General features: G+C 33.9%; 1 protein-coding gene across 1 annotated transcript in view; it reads right to left on the minus strand.

Annotated features, from left to right (window-relative positions):
* Window positions 1-229: 229 nt before the first annotated feature.
* The window catches only part of LMBRD1 (LMBR1 domain containing 1), a 117,504-nt gene continuing 96,400 nt past the window's right edge, over window positions 230-21,333 (minus strand). Inside the window, exons 15-16 of the mRNA XM_026507134.4 lie at window positions 938-1,029; window positions 230-796 (exon numbers count right to left, since the gene is read on the minus strand). Of these exons, the coding sequence (XP_026362919.1) occupies window positions 680-796; window positions 938-1,029 (209 nt within the window). The 3' untranslated portion in view covers window positions 230-679. The remainder of the gene's footprint in view (window positions 797-937; window positions 1,030-21,333) is intronic.

A 21,333-nucleotide genomic window follows, 5' to 3' on the forward strand; every position in this document is an offset into this window, starting at 1 on the left:
TTGACAACACTCCCATTTATGTTGGAAGGAGAATTTTGAGGATAGCTACCTACAACAACGTATATGCCTTAAATCCTACAGAGGTGATAAGATACCTAATGGATTAATATCTGAACAATACAACACATCTTGGAATGCCATGATCTTACAGCACCAAGTAGCCTGAATTCTGCTCATGAAATATGGTTGAATGGCATTAATGATTTAATACAGAAAATAGAAAACAAGATGCATAGAGTAACATTTATTTATCAGCCATATTATATTATTTTTAGACAATAGTTATAGACACTTTAGAATTCCACATTACTCTAGAGACCCAAAGGCATAGATACAAGTGATTTATTATGTTTTTAAAAAGTGACAAAAGGGAATATTAATTCTGGAAGATTTTTAATCAATTCAACACTATTATACACTAGAGAAAAAAAATTTCCACAAACATTCCCTCACAAAGTCCATAGTTGTATATTTACATAGAATAATTATAGCAATTTTAAATGTTAATCTATAATACAATAATGTTACTTCAGATAACATAAAAAATATAGTTTTTTTTAACAGCCATGCTCCCATTTTTGATGAAAGCTAGTCAGTTCATCCTTAATGTTAGTTTAACACTTTAAAAATGCATAATAGACAACTAGTCAGCCTTATCAAACCCCTAAGACAGAGGGTGTCAAACAGAATAAACAGAGGGCTCATCATCACTTATGTCTGAATCATCTTCGTCTACTCCTTCAATGACTGATTTCTTCCCTTTACAACAGGATACAATTAATCCAATCAAGAATGCCTGTAAATTTAAATAAGCTACATGTTATTTCTTAAATCTAAAATCATTCAGAAAGTAATGAAATTAAAATCCAATGGCACTACTGTGATACAAATGGGCAATTAAGGATCAAATCATCCCCAGGATACCCGTACTACTTACCCCAAGAAAGGCCCAGTTACCAAAATAGTACGCAGCACTAAAGAACCAGAACTTGTGAAGGAACAGGTAAGTCCGGGTAACAGTACACTGATCTATTAAGCAAATAAAGGACAATAGTGAGACAGTTTCTTTCTTGAAATGGACTATTAAAAATTTATCTAAAAGATTATTAACCAAAACTAAAGACCAAGGTCATACAGTCAACAAGTGTTAGAGACAGGATTGAAATCTAGGTTTTTCTCCAAAGCCCACTCCTCCAGTGTTAGTATAGGATTAAATTACCAAATAGTATGACATTTAAAAAAAAATGAATGTTACCAATGTAATCTTGGCTTTTAGGTATAAGAAAAATTATATTGGATAGTTCAATTTATTTGAAATAGAAGAAGCATTTTAACCTGGAGTTCCAGACATGTCCTAAACTAAAACAGATAAAGTTTTCCTGATAAAGATAAGAAAAAAAATGAACAAAGTAATCAGATGTGATCATAATTAAGTCGTACTTTTCTAAGAATCCAATTCTCAGGACAGCTCAAATTTGAGAGGTGTTTTGAGATTTTCTTTTTTAAGAACACTATTGAAAAGGTTGCTGCTTCTAAAGAAATACAAAATTGTTATTTACTGATATGTTTACTGTTTGAATTTTAGATTAGTATTTAAGCTTGAATTAAAAATAAATCCTATACCAAAATCAATCAATCATATACTTTTCTCTTTCAAAAAAAAAAAAAATGCAACCCTTAAAGAGACAGTGGCAGACTGGTTAACATCTGTGTCAGACTCCATACTAGTTTTATCCAAATAAGTTATTTCCATTAGGTTACAAAGTCCTCTATATAGACATGGATCTGAGAAATAATATCTAAGAAAATGTTTATTTAAAACCATTCAGAAATGTCTGGGGCAGCACAATATAATGTATCTGACTGAAAAATTACACATTCTGTAGCTAATAGAGGATTCTAACCTTCCAAATATCAGAGGGCCTTTACTCATTACAGAAGAAAATCCTTATCTTATAAGGCAACTTCTTTTTAGTCTATTAATTACAAAAAAGATTATAATTTCTGCATATTTTAACCAAAATTGACAATGGCAAGAAATTCCACATGCAATTAGGGGACTAATATCACATCTTATTGCTGATTAAGAAAATATACTGTTGATTTCTAATTTTATGAACTCTCTTTTCAGCGTCAATAAATCAGTGTTATTTTCTCTTAAAACATAAAATTGAGCTGGGAATTCTGTAGCCCAGTTTATTACACAAAGGTTCTAATACACTTTATTTTGGGGGCTATCACATTGTTTTCTGAAAAGTAGCCTTTAGGTTATAGTTTATACAAATACAAGACTTGTTATGTAAAGTTTTAGATGTGTTATATAAATATATAGACAATCTAAATCTTATCTACTTTAATCCCTTCCACTGTACTTCAACATTTACTTCTGAATCACTCAATACCAACTGGACAAAGCAATCTTTTTTTTCTGGCAGAGAAACATGCAGTTTAATAAAGAGGCAATATCTTCCTTTCACAAGCTGGGACCACTAATCTAATGATGATCTTTAGATTCCCATCCCTGCAAGGGCTTCCTTCATATTTTTGCTCTCTTTCTCGACAAAAATGTCTAGAAGGAATATTCAAAGCTTCCTAACAAAAACCAAAAAGGTTTCAAGCAGTAGTGGCTGAATAAATGTTTCTCTCCTCTCCTATGGTTACTAGCACCCAACATTCTGTGCTGGGAGTTCAGTCTAGCGGAAGAGAAACCCAGACAGGAAAGTTGTTAGTCATTTACTCTGCTCCCACAATATTTTATTCTCACCTCTAGTATAGAACTTGCTTCAAAGTAATATAACTACAGGCACACCTCGGAGATACTGCAGATTAGGTTCCAGACCATCTCAATAAAGCGAATACTGCACTAAAGCGAATCAAATGAACTTTCTGGTTTCCCAGTACATATAAAAGTTATGTTTACACCAAACTATAGTCTATTAAATGTGCAATAACATTAGGTCTAAAGAAACAATATATATATATACTTTAATTAAAAAAAATACTTTATTGCTAAAAACTAACCATCACCTGAGCTTTCGGCAACTCATAATCACTGATTGCAGGTTGCCATAACAAATATAATAATAATGAAAAAGTTGGAAATTTTATGAGAATTACCAAATATGACACAGAGACATGAACTGAACAGATGCTGTTGTAAAATGGCACCAATAGACTTGTTCACCCAGGGTTGCTGCAAACCTTCAATTTGTAAACACTGTAGTATCTGCAAAGTGCAATAAAGTGAAGCACACTAGAACGAGGTATGCCTGTATTCAATTTGTCACTTTTTCCTTTAGATAAGCCTGAGTATTCCAAAGTACCCATCACTGTACCTGGCATTCATATTCAATATAACTGCCAAAGCAAGCTAAGTTTTTTAGAAAGGGGTATTTTAGTTGAAAATTGTATTGCTAAATAATACATTTTCTAATTTAACTAAAATCTGACAAGATTCCAAGGATGTCAAAACAAGATACTTGCATGTCTTGAAAATGAAAGTATAACTAAAATGGCCAGTATGGTAAAGGAAGAGCCCAGACTCTGGTCTCTGAGAAACTTAGTGTCAAATATCATTTGGCTACTTCTTTGCCACATAAATGGGAAAATCTGAACTGTTGAGACTCCATGCTTGTAAAATAGAGATATTACCGTATTTCCTTATAGGGTCATTCTAAAGACCAAAAGAGATATACCAAAATCTACATGCAAAGTGCAGTTAATATTAATTTTTTTTCCACTTCAAGGTATAACTGAACCCACGATAAAGAACACAGTTCTCAAGAGCTGCTCAAGTGGTCTCAAGGAAAACAACTAGTATTAAGATTTTACAAGTAGTAAACAGTAGTAATGCTTAGGCATTAGTATCATGACTACTATGTCTATGTTCATTATTTTTCTGTATCTATAGTCAAAGTATCCCCAGCTAGACCCCAACACCTGACCTTTACTGCCCACCTTCTTATATTCACCAATCCCTATTTTACATTTTTCCTCAAGGTCTTCTTTCTGGCTTACCTCTTAACTCAGGCAAATGAAACTGGAAACCACCTCTAAGGTGATGGCAACTGCCCCGACAAGACCTCCCACTGGCCCAGACCACCCAGACCATTTGAGCTGAAACCCTAACTTGTGCCTGTGCAGATGGACCAAGGAGTAACCCTTGGAATGACCAACAATTACCTTTACCTCATTATAACACTAAAATCTCTGCCCAAAGAGGAGCACAGCCTCATTTACATAACATCTAAAGTACGTGTAGATGTGTTTTCTTAAGGTGCATGAGTGACCTTATGCTTACCTCTACATACAATGAAAAGGCTTTCCTATCTAAATATTCATTCATCCTAACCCTAAACAAAAGGTACTCAATTCACCGCTTCTTGGGGAGTCACAGCTTTGGAAGCCATTCCTCATTTGCCACAAATAAAAGTCTTCTTTGTGCAACGACTCAATCTGGTGCAGTTTCTGACTCGCCAAGGAGCAAACTTGTGTTGGTTCAGTTACAAATACAGATACAAATGGATTTGGTAAAATTCGGATGTGTATAATTCAGTAATATGCGATCTCCTTAATAGTAATATGTGTTTAAATTAAAAAAAAAACAATTTGAATGTTTCAAAAATGAGGAGAGGGACAGGCTGGGATTTATGCAAAAAATTCCTGTTCACAATTATTTTCAAACAAGAACAGTACGTTCCATGGCTTCAGTACCACATGACCTTCATCTCACAAGTGTAAACACATTTGAAAAAAGTCATTCAACCTTCTCAGCATTGTTATAATGTTCTAAACTTAAAAATAAAAGTTCTATTACCCACTGCCATACTTAAAGATACTCTGGGAGTCAAAAATTCTCTGAAGTAGAAATTTCAGGGCCAGAACAGGGATTTTAAGACAGAGGCTGAGCTGGCAGAAGCAAGTCAAATCAAATCATTTTTCCGCAGAGGTCTAATAATCCATTCAGTGACATTTTAAATTGGCTTATACCCACTGATTCTTTTGCCCACCACAGTAAATACACCTTAAGTATTTTTCCTATCATGTTATTTTACGTTTACCATTTTCAAAGGTTGTAGATTTGACAGAAACCTTCTAACATAAGATTAAAAGGTAATCATTGTTAGTGTTCTGCTTTGTTGTTGAAAAATGACACTAGACTACAAATCCATACATACAATGAGTATGTAACAACTCTTTATAGCTATCTATATATATATATATATATATATATATATATATATATATATATATATGTCATTATGTTTATATTTATATAAAGTGGTATATGACCACAGAAGAATTCTGGTTAATAAGCCCATGCATGTACTTTATATTCAAGTGATGATTCCACACTGAATATTAACAGGGGGCTTCTCTCTTCACCACCTACCATCTTCTAGCTGTTTACCTGAATCACAGATACCAAGGAGAAAGATAGATGTCTTTCTGCAGTTATCTAAAAAATCATAATTAAGTATTTTGCATGTGGTTCGACCTTCAAAGTAAATTTAAATCACTGGATGTTTCATTTAAGGATTGTGTTCTAAAATCAAAGTGTTCAGGAAACTTCTGACTGTTGTTCTTTAAAAGGACATATAAAAGTTCTAATTAAAAGAGTACTGTTAACAATGAAAAATTAAAATAGAGGTTCAGGTAAAAATTTTTTTTTCTGACAACAAGGTGGCTATACAAAAAAGATCAAAATTAAAAAGGCCAAGAAAGGGCATCTGGAACACATGAATAAAATCAAAAGTCTTGAATACTGATACTACTACCCTTCCTCCACCTCTTCTCACTTATCATCAAATAGATAAATAACAGAAAGTGCAATTAAATTTACTGTTTTTCATGTAACAGCAACCTTTATAAATATACCTGATAAGCTGCATATTATATTATATATTTCTTGTTTCCTTTTAGATTATTTGTTGTGTCATTGCTAAAGTATGCTGACTGCCACTAAGATAACTTTGGTTATTAACTATGATAAATCATACCTTCTACTTTAAATATGTTTTTTAAACATTTAGTGTTGATTTAAGCCACAATTAAGTTATCATGTTATACCTTCACCTGAAATCAACTTAGAATTACACTCTATATATGTAATTTATAAAACGACTCCTTATATTACATATACATATATAAAGAAGGCCTTTGAGAAAACTCCTGTACCATGGAGAATGAACTTTAAAGCGAATATTTTGACTAGTGACAAAAAAAAACTGGCAGAAGATTGGACTGTTTAGAATGCCACTTCATTTCCTGTGGTTCTCCATGATTATGCTAACTTTGAATTTCTGATTAGGGTCTTAATACTACTGGATATTTAAAATAGACATGTAAATCTTAACTGTATATGGACTAAGAGATTGACTTTATTGTGATACAATCAGGAATTATTTATCAAATGATTTTGAGAAAGATAATAACATGAATATAGTATAGACTAACAGAAGGGACTGAGAGTAGACAGAGGTTCACTAAGAAGACAATCCAAGTGAAAATGTAAGCTGTCAGGATAGGGAAAAAAAAGGTTGGATTGAAAGATTTTGAAAGTAAAATCCCAGTTTATCACTGTTTTACTCTCAAATGGCATATACAATATATACACATAAAAAGTTTTGACACTCACAAGACACATCCAAATTTTTTAAAAAAGCCGAAAAAATTAAAATATGTAATAAAAACCAAAGCTCTATATTTATCTTAATATTTAACAAACAGCATACAGTTAAATCAATATTTTGTTAAATTTCACTGGGGGCTGACTGGGTAAAAGGGAAAGAACTGGTAAACATAAAGATTCACAGAAATTCTAAAGGAAATAGTTTTATTATATTTTATGAATATACAAACTGTATCAGGTTAATAAAGATAGGACTTGCCAGATGTTTTACCTTAAAGACTGAGTTTTACAGTGATTACTTTCAAGAACAAGTATAACTTGTGTTGAGCTCTGATTACATTTATGTAACTTAAAGGTATTTTAAAGGTGCTAAAATATGTAGTGCTCCAAGAAAAGAATGTTCTTGATTTCATCTGTATTACTCATGGGCCATATAAAATTTATAAAAAGGAGTTACAAAGGTAACCATTAGCATATAACCTGCAGAAATTATAACAAACTTATTAGTAAACTCTAAATTAGTAACATTTACTACCTATTAGTCTTAATTGACCAAGGATAGTCAAATATAAAACAGAAACAGAAAACAACTGTTCTCCACTACTTTATTTTTTTCATAAAACAGTAATAGTTTAATGGGTATAGTAGAAAGTGTTAAAGGTAGAGACAGAAAAGTGAGATTTAGTTCTTGAGTATGCCACATATACCATGAGATTCTGGGGTGAGTCATTTAACTTCTAAGTATCAGTTTCTTTGTAAGTGACAATGAGATAGGCTGGATTGATCTTTTGAGAATTAAATTTAGAGAGAAATCTACATGTGATTTTTTTTTAAAAGAAAAGACTATTTTAGGAGTTAGCAACCTTGAGCAAGAATCTCTATATAAGTGGCTGAGAAGTTTCAAAAAATTACCTAGGTTGGCTTTGGCACAGACTCCAGAGAACTTAGAAAGCTTATACCTAATTAACTTTACTATTCTTAGTTGAACTTTTATCAACACAATCAAAATGCCACCTAGAAAAAGAACTTTAACATCAAGAGACTTTCTGGAACTCAAGCAAAATCCAAGAAAAATGATGCTTTGGTCAATACCTAATTTTCTGGTCTGCATGGCAACTCACTTGACAATGGACACAATACATCAGGCTATCTCAGCTGGATGATACCAGCCAATAATATCGATGAGGCCCTCTTTTTGACTCCATGCCTACCTAGAAACTATGGAACTATAAATTTGGTTTTCCAAACAGATTCTTTCTCTCTGGTGAGAATTCGCTAACCCTGAGCCTCTACTTTCTTTAACAGTTATATTTCCTATGGCAAATTAATAAACTCACAGCTGGCTAATATATTAGTCTCTTCCCTGTTCAGTCAGTTATCTGAAGCCAAATACAGACAATGAAGACCAAAGTATGGTAGCATTTGATGGTAGATTTAAATCAAATAAAGCTATCAATTCACAAACTTATTATTTGTGAAGTAAAAGATTATAAATTTACAGTACTTAACCATGAAGACCTATTTCAATCTGTTAAGAACAAAGCTTTTTGGTTCAAGATGACAGACTGGACATAGTCATTTGTTTCTTGTCCTTCCCAGGACCTCATTAAAGTTATAGTACAGGAATAAAGCCAGCAGCAATCTCTTAACAGCAAATAGAATGGGAAGAAAGCCATCAGGTGATGAGAGATTTCAACAATAATCTGGAAGATGAAAAGCCACACTTAAAAGGTCTCTAATAAAACAACTGGTTTCCCTTCCATTTATTTTAAAATATAATTTATGGATCACTAGAAAAATCAGTCACAGAGTTCCTTGATGAGGCTTCCTAGAAGTTCCTGATACTTAAGTACAAATTAACATAAATACGAATACATCATCAGATATATATAGAAAATATCAGCATGGAGGAGAAAGAACAAGATAAACAGAACTGTTCCAAGATAAACAGAATTGTAATTTTATTTAAAGGAAACCATTAAGAAAAATGTTTAGTACCTCCAGGTACTGAAGAAGGTATTACAGCCATAAAACAAGGATGCTTGAAAAAGATCAGAACAAGTACTTGAGGAAAGTTAAGACTTTGTTATATGAAATAAAAATTAAGGATATAGTTTGAAGATAAAGCTAAATACATACTCAAGAATCCACAGTAAAAGGTAGGCATAAAATATGAAATACAGATAAGACAGATGATCAACTGAAGATAACCAGCAACTAATGAAGATGAGCTCCCCAAGAGAGAGCGCAAAAAAGAGAAGTTCCCAAGTTAGCTTCAAAAGAAGAAATAGACTGGCATTAGATTTCTCACCAGTTACAAGTGAAAGACAGATGATGATGCAATGCCTTTAAAGTTCTTTAATAAATACTAATTTAATAAATAAATAAATAAATGATTTCTTATGTAGAATTCTAAGCACAACCAAATTACCCATCAATTATATCAGCTGAGGGCAAAATACTTTTCAGACATATAAGGCATTTTCAGATGTGTATTTCACGCAAAGCATGGGTTTTTTTTTTAACTCAAGAAAAATCTGGGGCTTGGGGGAGAAAATCAAGAAAAAAGATAGGGCTTATAATGCATCAAAAGTCCAATAAGCAGAAATTATAACATTATAGATGAGCAGCAGAATCAGAAACAATGGATCCAAATAAGAAAAGGAAGTCAGTAGTTACTTAGAAGGTACAATGGATTTCATCCAACAGATAAAGTAAGCAAGAAGCTACAAGATGATAGGTATACTAATATTTTATGATACTTCAGTAACATTTTTTAAAAAGACAAAAAAAATAAAAAACTGGCTTAATTCTAGAAACTGTTGTTTTGAGGCAGACAGAAAAATATATAATATTTTCTTATCCTAAAGGAGGTTAAGTTCCTATAAAAGAATAGAACAGGGGCACCTGGGTGGCTCAGTCAGTAGAGCATGCAACTCTTTTTTTTTTTTTTAAAGATTTTATTTATTTATTCGACAGAGATAGAGACAGCCAGCGAGAGAGGGAACACAAGCAGGGGGAGTGGGAGAGGAAGAAGCAGGCTCCCAGCGGAGGAGCCCGATGTGGGGCGCCCGATGTGGGGCTCGATCCCATAACGCCGGGATCACGCCCTGAGCCGAAGGCAGACGCTTAACCGCTGTGCCACCCAGGCGCCCCAAAGCATGCAACTCTTGATCTAGGGGTTGTGAGTCTGAGCCCCACGTTGGGCACAGAGATTACTTAAGAAAACTTTAAAAAGTAGAAGAGAGATAAGATATATAAATGACTATAAATTAAGACAGAGTAAAGTAATGTCATAAAAAGTAAATGTCATGGGAATTCAAAGAATAAAAAGAGACTGAACATGTGTAGAGGTTCAAAAAAGAGGGTCAGGTTTGAAATAAACATCAGCTAGGACTCTGAGCGATGAAAATGGGTGGGGTGGCATAGAAACTAGTTGTGATATTTCAAGAACAAATAGCTGAAAAGCAAAGGTGGAAAAGATGACCATGTTCAGGAAATATATGAAAAAAGAGAGGTAGTCCTTCAATCCTAGACTGAATTCGTCAGATCAGATGAGTCACTTAAGGTTTCTACTGGAGGAAAGGCATTATTAGAGCCACAGTGTTGCTCCCAGACCAGAACCCTCAGAAAATCCAGAAGTCCCACCTCAGATTTACCGAATCAACAATTTGCCATCTGTGTCTAAAAAGCCTTCAAGACTCAGATCATGTGTAAGTATGACAATCACTGCTTCAGAACAATTACGCTAACAGCACTGTGTAGTGTGGGTCAGAGTGGAGCACTAGTTAAAAGGTACAGCAATTCATGCGAGATATGAAGGTCATTCTGGCAATAAGCTGCATCCCTTAGCAACTGACTGGGTGTGGAGAAAAGAGCGAATGAAGGTAAGTGTGCTTTGAAGAATGGTGGTAGTGTGAGAAACAGTGAAGTCAGTAAGTATAGTTCAAAGGCCCTATCTAATAGTTTATATAAACTTCATCAAGAACTATTCATTTTAAACATTTTAATAAACACGTTACCAAAATAAGGTAGGCTCTGTATATTATTTTCACAGGATTGGTAAGTCTTATAGAGCTACCCATAGATAGCTAACAGGCTCACATCTTTATTTTGCTTGCTTCCTTGACCACGAGATAATGCCCTAACCCCACATACCACATGACCACACTTGCTCTCAGCTGTGAAGGGAATCTAGTGAGAAAATGTGCAATGACCAACAGTGAGACTAAGAAGTTAACAGGTTATCTTATTAGTCCTCAATTTATGAAGGAATACCAGGAACAAAACAAAGTCAAACAGGCTCAAACACATCTATTAGTTTCTAATGAAATCTCTTGAAAGTAAAAGCTAAAGTCCTTAAACTTGACTGCTCATTGCTCCTCCACTTCCTCCAGCATACCTCCACTCTGCCACATTTGCTGTTACTTCTGGTCTAGAATGGGCTTCCCCAGTAGCTGCCTTTGCTCCTCACTTGCTTAAGGTCATTTTACTCAAATGACAGCTTCTTAGTAAGAATTTCCTTTCTACTCAAAATTTTAATCATCCCTCCTTCTGGGCATCACTTACTCTACTTTAGTACTTCATTTCTCTCCATAACACTTACCACTTGACATACTTAACTCCTTCTACTAAGTAAGCTTCATGGGGACAGGAATATTGAACTGTTTTGTCACTGTTCTATCACTAGTACCTAGAATAGCGCCTGACACACAGTAGACATCAATTAACATTTGTTAAATGAAAAAACACAGGAATAATAGGTAGTAAAATTAAATGACCATACGGAATCCTGGAAATCAAAACATCTATAAATTTACCTTAGAATTTCAAGACTATTAAATAAGACTGTGATTCTCAGTATTACTAAAAAATATATGTCAGTATCTTCTACAGGTGTGCCAATTCTAATAGCTATTAATGTTGTATTCCTCAAAGAAATCATATAACTTTTTAAAAGGCTATCAAAATTATCACAATTCTAAGAGTTGCCTTATCTTCGTCTTATAGACTAAATCTTTGTCTTAAGACTAAATCTAACTATCCTTAACTTTCCCATCCCCATCCCTAACCCCAAACTTTCAGACTATAAAACAAAAAGACTACCTATAGTTGTGTGTGTGTGTGTGTGTGTGTGTGTGTGTGTGTGTGTCTGTTTTTAAAGGCCACTGCCTGAATCCTGAATTAGAAGTTCTTCTTAGTTAAAAAATTCCAGAAAGCTAAAATTAATTAGCTTTACCCAATATGGGGTAGGAGGTGTTAAACTGATAGTCCATATTCAAATCTGCCTTTTAAATCACCACAGTAAGAATATGGTACCATTTTCATTTCAAATTATATTTATGGACCACCCACATGGGCACATAGCACCACAGGAGACATTAACAAATACTGTCATCACGAAACAGCAGTGTCCTTTTTTCGACCTCAGCCCTTAAGGCTTAGTTTCTAATGAAATCTCTTGAGCAGCTTCATTTTCAGCCTATTAAAATTGGCTTTCCTTAAAGTGTGCATTTTACTTATATAAATCAAACATCAAATGTCAACTAGTACAGTAACTCCTTTAATAACACTGGTTTTTAAACAGAAATAAGCATCTCCTGAAAAAGCATTTTTCTTTTCTTTCTTTCCTTTTTTTTTTTTTTTTTTTTTTTTTTTTTGCTTACAGGTCGAAGTATGGGTGGGTGGGTAAAAAAAACTACCTGAATCCATTGTTAGTGATCATGTAAAGTGCTCTGAACAGTATTGCTTAGTAACCTAGATCTCTAAATAAAATTTCCTGGAACCTCAGAAGCTCAAGTAGAAAAGAACATTCAATATTCTGGGGAAAAGGTTGGTATCAAAAATTCAAGAATTAAATTTTTCAAAGTCTCAGGAACTACCCAACCTATTCCCACATTTCAACAAAATGGGAGGAAAAAAGTCTTCTCTAAAACCAGTATCTACTCGGTAGATGCATGCCACTATTTTATCTGTCATTATTTTCATCCTTAAAAAGGCTTAACACAATGTTTTTCTTTAATTATAGAATAAAATCTATTTATTAAAAAAGAGTAAATATTCACTTCTTGTTTTTACTCCAAATTTTATTTCCCTAACAGCCAGACTTCTAGATGTGTTTATGTGCAATAGCATAAAAAATGAGGTAATATATACATTGTTCCACCTACCATCAGACCATCACAGTATTTATTTTTCTATATTGAAACATAAAGCTATATGTTATTTCAAGTATTCTCACTGATGGATAATAACCCAGTTGTTTCTTTTTGTTTGCTATTTCTATCAGTGAGACATGGACACTGGTTAGCTCCTGGAAGAGTAAAAAAAAATGTGCATATTATTTTGAGATTTCCATCTGAGTAAGTTGTGAGCACAGAAAAGGAATAGGACAACTCCTCCCACCCCATGACATGAAGGTGACAGGTGGGAAAAATAAGAGGAAGAAGGAAGGAAAGGAGTTCAGTCTTAGACTTGGGGTTTGAGGGGTTGGCAGGACATGCATTTCCATATAGATAACTAGCAGGCAGAAAATAAGAACACAGATTTAAGATTCTGAATCTACTGATTAAATTATTAATCCTCCTTAAATCTCTCAGCAAGATTAGGCTGTCAACTAGCAAAGCTAAGTTTATTAGACTAACTATAGTGAGGGAAAACAAGAAAGAGAAAAATAAGATATTCATAAAGTTTAAGGGATTGGAATGGATTGGACCGCTTAAATCAAGGTCTTGAAAGGTGAGGAACTGGGTAGAACTGGGCTAAGTTTATGATGTAGGTTTTGAATTGGTGGATACAATGAAATGAGAAGTCTTGAAGTAAGTCTTACTGAGCAATGAAGCTATTTTAGTAATTTCATAGTCAGGAGCATTTCCTGAAGCAAGCAGATAAACTCTTTTTGTTCTCACTATTATTTAACACAGGGACAGGGAAATATTTGTGTGTCCAAAATTGCTGAACATTAGCATATTATGTTGGTGTCAGTTCCCTACATGTTATGGAATTAAAAAGGTTTTAAAATTTATTGATAGGCATGTGGGAATGGTTTAGACTTTAGATAGTCTATCATGTATTGTTAAAATATGATACTCTGGAATGGACAATATGCTAGAGTTAACAGAGTAAATTTGCGAAGTTTTCAGAAAGAAGAAGGCTTGGTTGCTGACACTCTGATAAGAAACCACTTAGAAAATCCACCTTTTTCAGATCATAGCTTTCAAAGCAAAAGCTTCACATAAGAAAATGTAAAAACTGCTCTATCATTAAAAATAGTTGATAAATTTATAGAAAAATCTTGAATTGTTTAAAGAAGTTGGATTATATTACCAAATATAGAACATCTTTGCACTTAAACTGGATTAAAAATCTGAAAAAATTCTTCAGTAAGTTTTAAAGTACTATGTGCCTTTAGAGAAGAGGTTTAATTTCTGGAGAGTTTTTAATATGTTCTTTGTGGATGTAAACTGTCCGTTTGCATAGAGCCTCAATAAGAATACATTCTGTAAACCCAGCCAAAGAATAACTCATCTTACATGATTGAATAGGTCTATAATTAAATCAAGGTTTATCTGATGCTAGAAATTTATACCAGAAGTGACAGGAAACTATGAGAGATGAATTATTTTGTAGCAGATTCAAAATTAAAAATAAACAAGAAAGATTAACTCACTTTCATAAAAAGTTATACCTTCTATTCTAAATTGCTTAGGGAATTCACTAACTTTCATGTTCAAAATGTGTTCTGTCATTTTGTAGGGCAAATACATCATGTTGAACTACTGGATATAAACTTAAATTTATGGAATTTAAGAAAAATAACATTTAAGTGTAAATTTTTAACAGTATATAGTGTGTAATTATATGAATAGTATAATGTATAATACCCCCTAAATGGTAGTTAGAAATGGTTATCTTTAATAGTTTCATAGCTTGGCCTATACTTGGGACTATGTTTTTAAAATAGTTGTCGTTTGGTGGTATACAGCAGGTTTCATGTAGTTTTTCCCCGCCTTTTATCATTCTCTCAATGATTACATTTTCTGAACAATCCATATTCCAACTCTGCCATTTATCCCAGTTTATTCTTTCTAGAATTTTTATCCTCCATCCAATCCAGGATCATATATTACTTTTGGTTAACATGTCTAATCAGTAACAATTCCTCAACCTCTTTGTCTTTTACGACACTGACATTTTTAAACCATACAAGCTAGTCACTTTATACCATACTTGTCAATTGTCAATTTGGCTTTGTCTGATATTTCCTCATGGTTTGAGTCATGCTCTCCATTCTTCTCAGGGTGTCATATCTTTTTTTTTTTTTTTTAAGACTTTATTTATTTATTTGACAGAGATAGAGACAGCCAGCGAGAGAGGGAACACAAGCAAGGGGAGTGGGAGAGGAAGAAGCAGGCTCATAGCGGAGGAGCCTGATGTGGGGCTCGATCCCATAACGCCGGGATCACGCCCTGAGCTGAAGGCAGACGCTTAACAACTACGCCACCTAGGCGCCCCAGGGTGTCATATCTTAAGGCATGTCATGCACTGCCCCTTGATGATGGTAATTTTGTTTACCAGCTGCAGATACTGCCCAGTTTCTCTGATGTATAGCTATGACAGCTACTACATTTCCTCTTACAACTAATAAACAATGTATGGAAAACTCATTGTGGTTTTAAGCTATAGTTCCCTGAAGTGGGTTTAATTCCCATTACCGTATGTTCATTTCTAAATAGTGTATTTGGGTACATTACAAATCTGTCATAGTTTCTTTCATTCATTCTGTTTGTTGTTTCCTGCCAATATTTTGATCTGGTTTTATTCCTTGTATCATAGTTTGCTGTTCTAGAATTTGTGTTGATAATTTCAATATCTGGTCTTAGTGAGTCTCTTTTTGCTGCCTGCTATTTCTTCTAGCTTTCTTTCATGGTGCTTTGTTTCCTTGTGTGCTTAAATATTTGGCTCCAATGCCTTTACTTGTGCTCCTTTGCAGGAATTCCTTGAGGCCTAGAATTAAGGTGCATCCCTCTGGTGAGCATTTATATTCACTTGTGCCATGTGTCTAGTCTGCCAGTCAGAGATGATAATGAAATTCACTCTGGTGACTTGTATTTGGACTGCAAATCTGCAAAGAGCTGGTAGTTCTGTGGTTACAATTTCTCACGAATATGATTCTTACCTTCCTGTTCTTGACACTAAGGCCAACTTTGCCTTCAGTTTTCTGGAAGTAATATTACTTTGTTACTTGTTCACCCTCATATGGTGATATAATTCTTGGGAGACAGGGGTGCTCAGCTTTACAAGAGGGCACATATATCTTTTATGAGACGCCATCACTCATGTGTGCTCTACACCTGCATGTCCTAATAATAGCTACTAGTAATATGTGGCTATTAAATAATCCACATATGACTACTGAGACTAAGGAACTAAATTTCTAAGTTTTTTGAATTTTAATTAATTCAAATATAAATTAAAAACTGAAGCAGTGTAAAATATTTTTTCATTAAGCAGAACTTTCTTGCTTTGGTAGAACTGTATTTTACTTTAATAAATTGTTTCATTTAGATGATGAAAATTTGGGGTTTGAATTATGGTGTTATTTAAGTGAAAAATATACACCAGGTTTTGAAGACTTAGTATGAAAAAGGATATAAAGTATCTCAGTAAAACACTGTGTTAGTTACTAGTTGAAACAATATTTTGGATATACTGGGTTAAAAACAATGCCATTTAATAAAATCTCTTTTAATTTGGCTGTGCTAAAAAAGTTTAAATCACCTACGTGATTCACATTATTATTTTCGCTGGATAGGACTGCTGTATTATTTTCTGTTCCTTTTGCCTCAAAAGGCTGTGAAAACTAGAGCTTAAATCACTGGATTTGTTAAGTGCCCTCAGAACAAAGCAGCTTAGTACTCTACTTATTACTTTGTTCTGGGTTTTTTCCCTTCACTCAGACCAATGCAGCACCAGAATCACCTGGAGGGATTTTTTTTTTTTTAAAGATTTACTTACCTATTTTAAAGAGAGAGGAAGTGAGCAGGGGAAGGGGTTGAGGGAAAGACTCTCAAGCAGATTCCCCTCTAAGCATGGAGCCCGACCCAAGGTTTCATCCCACAACCCCTGAGATCATGACCTGAGCTGAAACCAAGAGTTGGACACTTAACCAACTGAGTCACCCGGACACCCCTCCTGGAGCAATTATTAAAACAGACTGCTAGGTTCCATCCCTAGAGTTTCTGATTTAGAAGGCCTAAGGTGGAGCCTAACAATTTACATTTCTAACAAGTTCCCAAGTTCCCAGATGCTGCTGGTCTCATGATGATGACTGAGAACAACTGAGATGTTTGTCTTAAGACCTTATCAGCACTTTGATACTTTTAAGAAATTTGGTATTTTACTCAGCTGTTGTTCTTTTTCTTGGTGTTTTTGTCATGACAATTATTTCAGACTTTCAGCTACTCAAGTCCCCATTCCGTCTTTAACCTGCTCCGATCAGGTTTCTGCCCGCACCATCCCATCAGAACTGTTCTTGTCAGTCACCCAATTTACCCCACCAAGAGTCATTTCTTAGTCCTTGTCTTACCTGATTTATCCTGACAATGCTGAACTCAACCAGAGCTCTGTGATTCTGGAAACATGGTTAAATAAATCTCCCTACTCTTTGTGCATTTACTGCAAAGAACTCCCCTTCCCATATGACTTGGTTAAGACTCATGGATGGCCCCCTGCATGTTTACCTTTGACAAGCCAGACATAGGCCCTCTAAATTCCCAGTCTCTGCTTCAAAAAAGATTACCTGAGCTGTTTGTCCACACTGATCAATCAGAACAAAAGGCTTATTAATTTGACTTGCCCAAAATTTAAATTCCTCTTCTTCCCCAGACTCCTGAAATCTGGCCTACCCTAGCCTACACCCGCTCCTGAACAACACACCTCTTGGCTAACCTCAGGAAAAATCAGTCGCTGATCATCCTACTCCCTAACACCACCTTTCTAGCCTTATTTACTTCTCTTTACCTAGAAAACAAACAAACAAAACAAAACAAAACAAAACAACCCTCCTTTCTGCCTGATCTTTGAAACAATTACAGATCTCATGGTCAGAGAGTTTTCCTTATTTCAACAGTCGTCCTCTTCCTACTGCCATCATCTGTTTAAATAGTTTCTCTCTTTTTTTTTTAATTTGGCAAATGCCAGCACTTGAAATGGTTCATCACTCTTCCCTTGCCTAATTTTCCACCTAACTCACTGATTGTCCCTCCTTAGTTCTTCACTGGTTGCTCTTAGATTCCCTCATGGCTTCAAATGACTATCTCCATTACATTAAAAAAGGAGTAACGGTTTTATTTTTAAAATTTAAAAGGACAAACAACACAAACAAAACACAAAACACAGAATGTATCTACAAAAAGATACTGGGAGATGAGTGGATAAAGAAGATGTGGTATATGTATAAATGGAATATGACACAGCCATCAGAAAATGAAATCTTGCCATTTGCAATGACATGGATGGAACTAAAGGGTATTATACTGAGCGAAATAAGTCAATCAGAAAAAGACAATTATCAGATGATCTCACTGATACGTGGAATTTAAGAAACAAGGCAGAGGACCACGGGGGAAGAGAGGAAAAGATGAAACAAGATGAAACCAGAGAGGGAGACAAACCATAAGAGACTCTTAATCACAGGAAACAAACTGAGGGTTGCTGGAGGGGAGGGGAGTGGAGGGATGGAGTAACTGGGTGATGGACACTGGGGAAGGTATGTGTTATAATGAGCACTGGGTATTATAAGAGACTGATGAATCACAGACCTGTATCCCTGAAATCAATAATACATTATATCTTAATTAACTGAATTAAAAAAAAAAGATATTGGGAATCCAGACACTTGCATTATCGTCCCAAGTCTCATATTATGTGTACAGCTATTAATTCTCATTTCGTAGGGCCTTAGTTTCTGTATCTGCAATAAAGAGGATTACATATGTTAGATGTCCTCTATAAAGTTTTTTTTTTTTTGCTTTAACATTCTAATTTATATTTTAAAACTGTTTACAATGTATGTATCTCTTTGTGGCCTTTATTTCCATTTCTATAATTCTCACACACAAAATGAGGAGAAAAAAGATTCTCTATCCCTGACACAGTATGTTAGATAAAATGTTTTTAGAAGGATAGGCACTTGAGGTTCTGAGAAAACAGGTCAACCTGCTTATTTGCTGGCAAAACAGACAAGTAAACAAGTTTTATTTATAGAGAATGTATTTTGAGTCATTTCTTGATGATGGGCTTGTTTACTCCAGAATTTAGAACTACTTTCTAAAGTAAGGTATTATACACATTTTACTTTAACTTTTTTTTCCAACACATTATCTTTAGTGATTCCAAATAATTCTCACTTTCCCTTTGTATTTAGTGTATATAATTATAACCCTGCTTTAGCTTTTTAAGTCTGCTCAGTTTGTTGTAATTCATGTGGTTTAGTTTAACATATCAACTTCTATTTTAGCATCACCAGCTAACTTGAGTCATCTTAACCATTTGTCCTAGTAAAATTATATCCTAAAGCTAAAACCTAAACCTATGTAGATCATTTGATTATTTAAAACTAGCTATATATATTAACAAATATACTTAATCAGAATAACCCACAAAAATCAAGTCTGCCTTATACAGATCACTTCATTTCCAGTTCCAAGTAAGACAACACAAATTTATGTCAAGAAAAGATAAAAGAATTAAACAGAACAACACAAATAAGACTTGGGGTTCGTCAATTTTTAAAAACAGTCATTTGGAAACATATTATCTTCCTTCATCCCTCACTGCATTCCCCAATTATTCAATGCTCCTGCCATAACTTACTGTTACTATAACGTGCCAAATATATTTATGTCTTTATGCCTTATTAATGCAGGTACATTCTCGGCTTGGAATATCCTCCATTTTTTTGTTGTTGTTGTTGCTCATTTAGATTTATTTAATCTATGCTTTTTGGGCCCAGCTGAAATGTTATACTGCCCCCTGGGCAGAATAAATCATTATCCCCTTTTGCCTTCCCATAGCATTTTGTCTATCATTTTTTTCTAGCTTGCCACTTACTTTTTCCTTCTATTACAATTATTTATTTTCATATCCAAGTCCATTAGGCTGTGTGTTTTTCAATGGCAGAGATACATATAATACATATAAGAGAGATACATATAATAGGTGCATGTGTTTCTTTGACACTTTTCCAAAATCTACCCTAGTACTCTCAATACCTATTGTGTTTGTCCATTAAGGAACAATGAACTTTCATCTTCCTATTTTGAATCGAATATTTATGTACGTTTATGTTACTTGTAATAATTCTGTGTTTAACTATTTTATTCACATTAACACATAAACTTTGTATTAACGCTTGTTAGATTAAGTAGCAATTAAAGAATATAAAACTAGGAATGTAAAGATCCTTTTGCCATAATGGCATATAAAATTTAAAACTTGATTTCTAACTTGCCGAGTTAACTCACTTTAAACATATAAACTATACACCACCTGCCAAGATAAATTATGTAATATTGTCATTTTAGGAGAACTTTATAAACACAGTATGATATGTATTCCTCATAAATCTGCTAACCCATTCTATTCTGTAAGAGATTATTTTAAACACGAAAATCTAAACTATTTTTAAATGAATGACTCTCTTTTAAATCTTAGACACTATAAGCACTTAAAACTAGGGTGTCAGTAATATTTTCTATATGTTTAATAAATGCAAGACTACCCCATTGATGAACACAGTATTATTTAAGAAAAAAAGTCTCTAAAATGTACTGATTGATAAGAGATCCATATATGTATTTTTAGAAATTGTTGCTTTAATATCTTTCCAGGGAGATTATCTTTTCTCAGAAATAATTTTAAGCATAACATAATTTTTGTTTCTAAATCTAAAACTCACTCTTCAAGATTCTGTTACTTGCAACAGACACATAACAAAATTGCCATCAAGTGCCTTATGGCATATTTATATTGTAGCACCATCTACTCTAGTCAAATGTGCCCACCAAAATGTCACAAATAACAGTGTTTTTTTTTCTCTGTATGTTGAGATTTCCAAGTTCGTGTTCAAATGGATACAGTCATACTCGCCTGTCACCATATAGTCCACACCATCCCCACTCCTATGTTGTCAAATCTCATGTCCTAATCTGCTCTTTATCTTTCTCCATCATTATTTTTATTTAAAAAAATCTACCCTGCTACCCCAGATCCAATGATATTTCTACCATGAACATTTGTAACTGTGAACTGTGCGAAGTTAACATTTAAGGATGAGCTATAGAACAAAAGAAAAGGTTGAGAAAAATTAATCAAATCCATAAACCTAAAGGGTGTTTTTACTGCAAAGTAACATTTCAAAGGATAAGTCAACTGAAATGTTTAAGAAAAATATCCAACAGCTCAGATAGAGTCATTTTAACTAACGTAAATTAGGTTAGACTGAAAAAGAAAAATACTCAATAGGATTCATAAAAAATTATGGTCAAGTATATCATCTGACTAAAGCTTACTGAGCTATATAACACACAAATTCACTCAGTTCAGCAATACAGGGGCATTTTAAATTCCCTTTACCACTGCAACATTAATTTTGAAATCTTAATGTGTTTTTATTTTTTTCTGCTAAGTTTTCAATAGTG

The sequence above is a fragment of the Ursus arctos genome, unplaced genomic scaffold (assembly GCF_023065955.2).
Source record: "Ursus arctos isolate Adak ecotype North America unplaced genomic scaffold, UrsArc2.0 scaffold_29, whole genome shotgun sequence".
Classification (NCBI taxonomy): Eukaryota; Metazoa; Chordata; class Mammalia; order Carnivora; family Ursidae; genus Ursus; species Ursus arctos.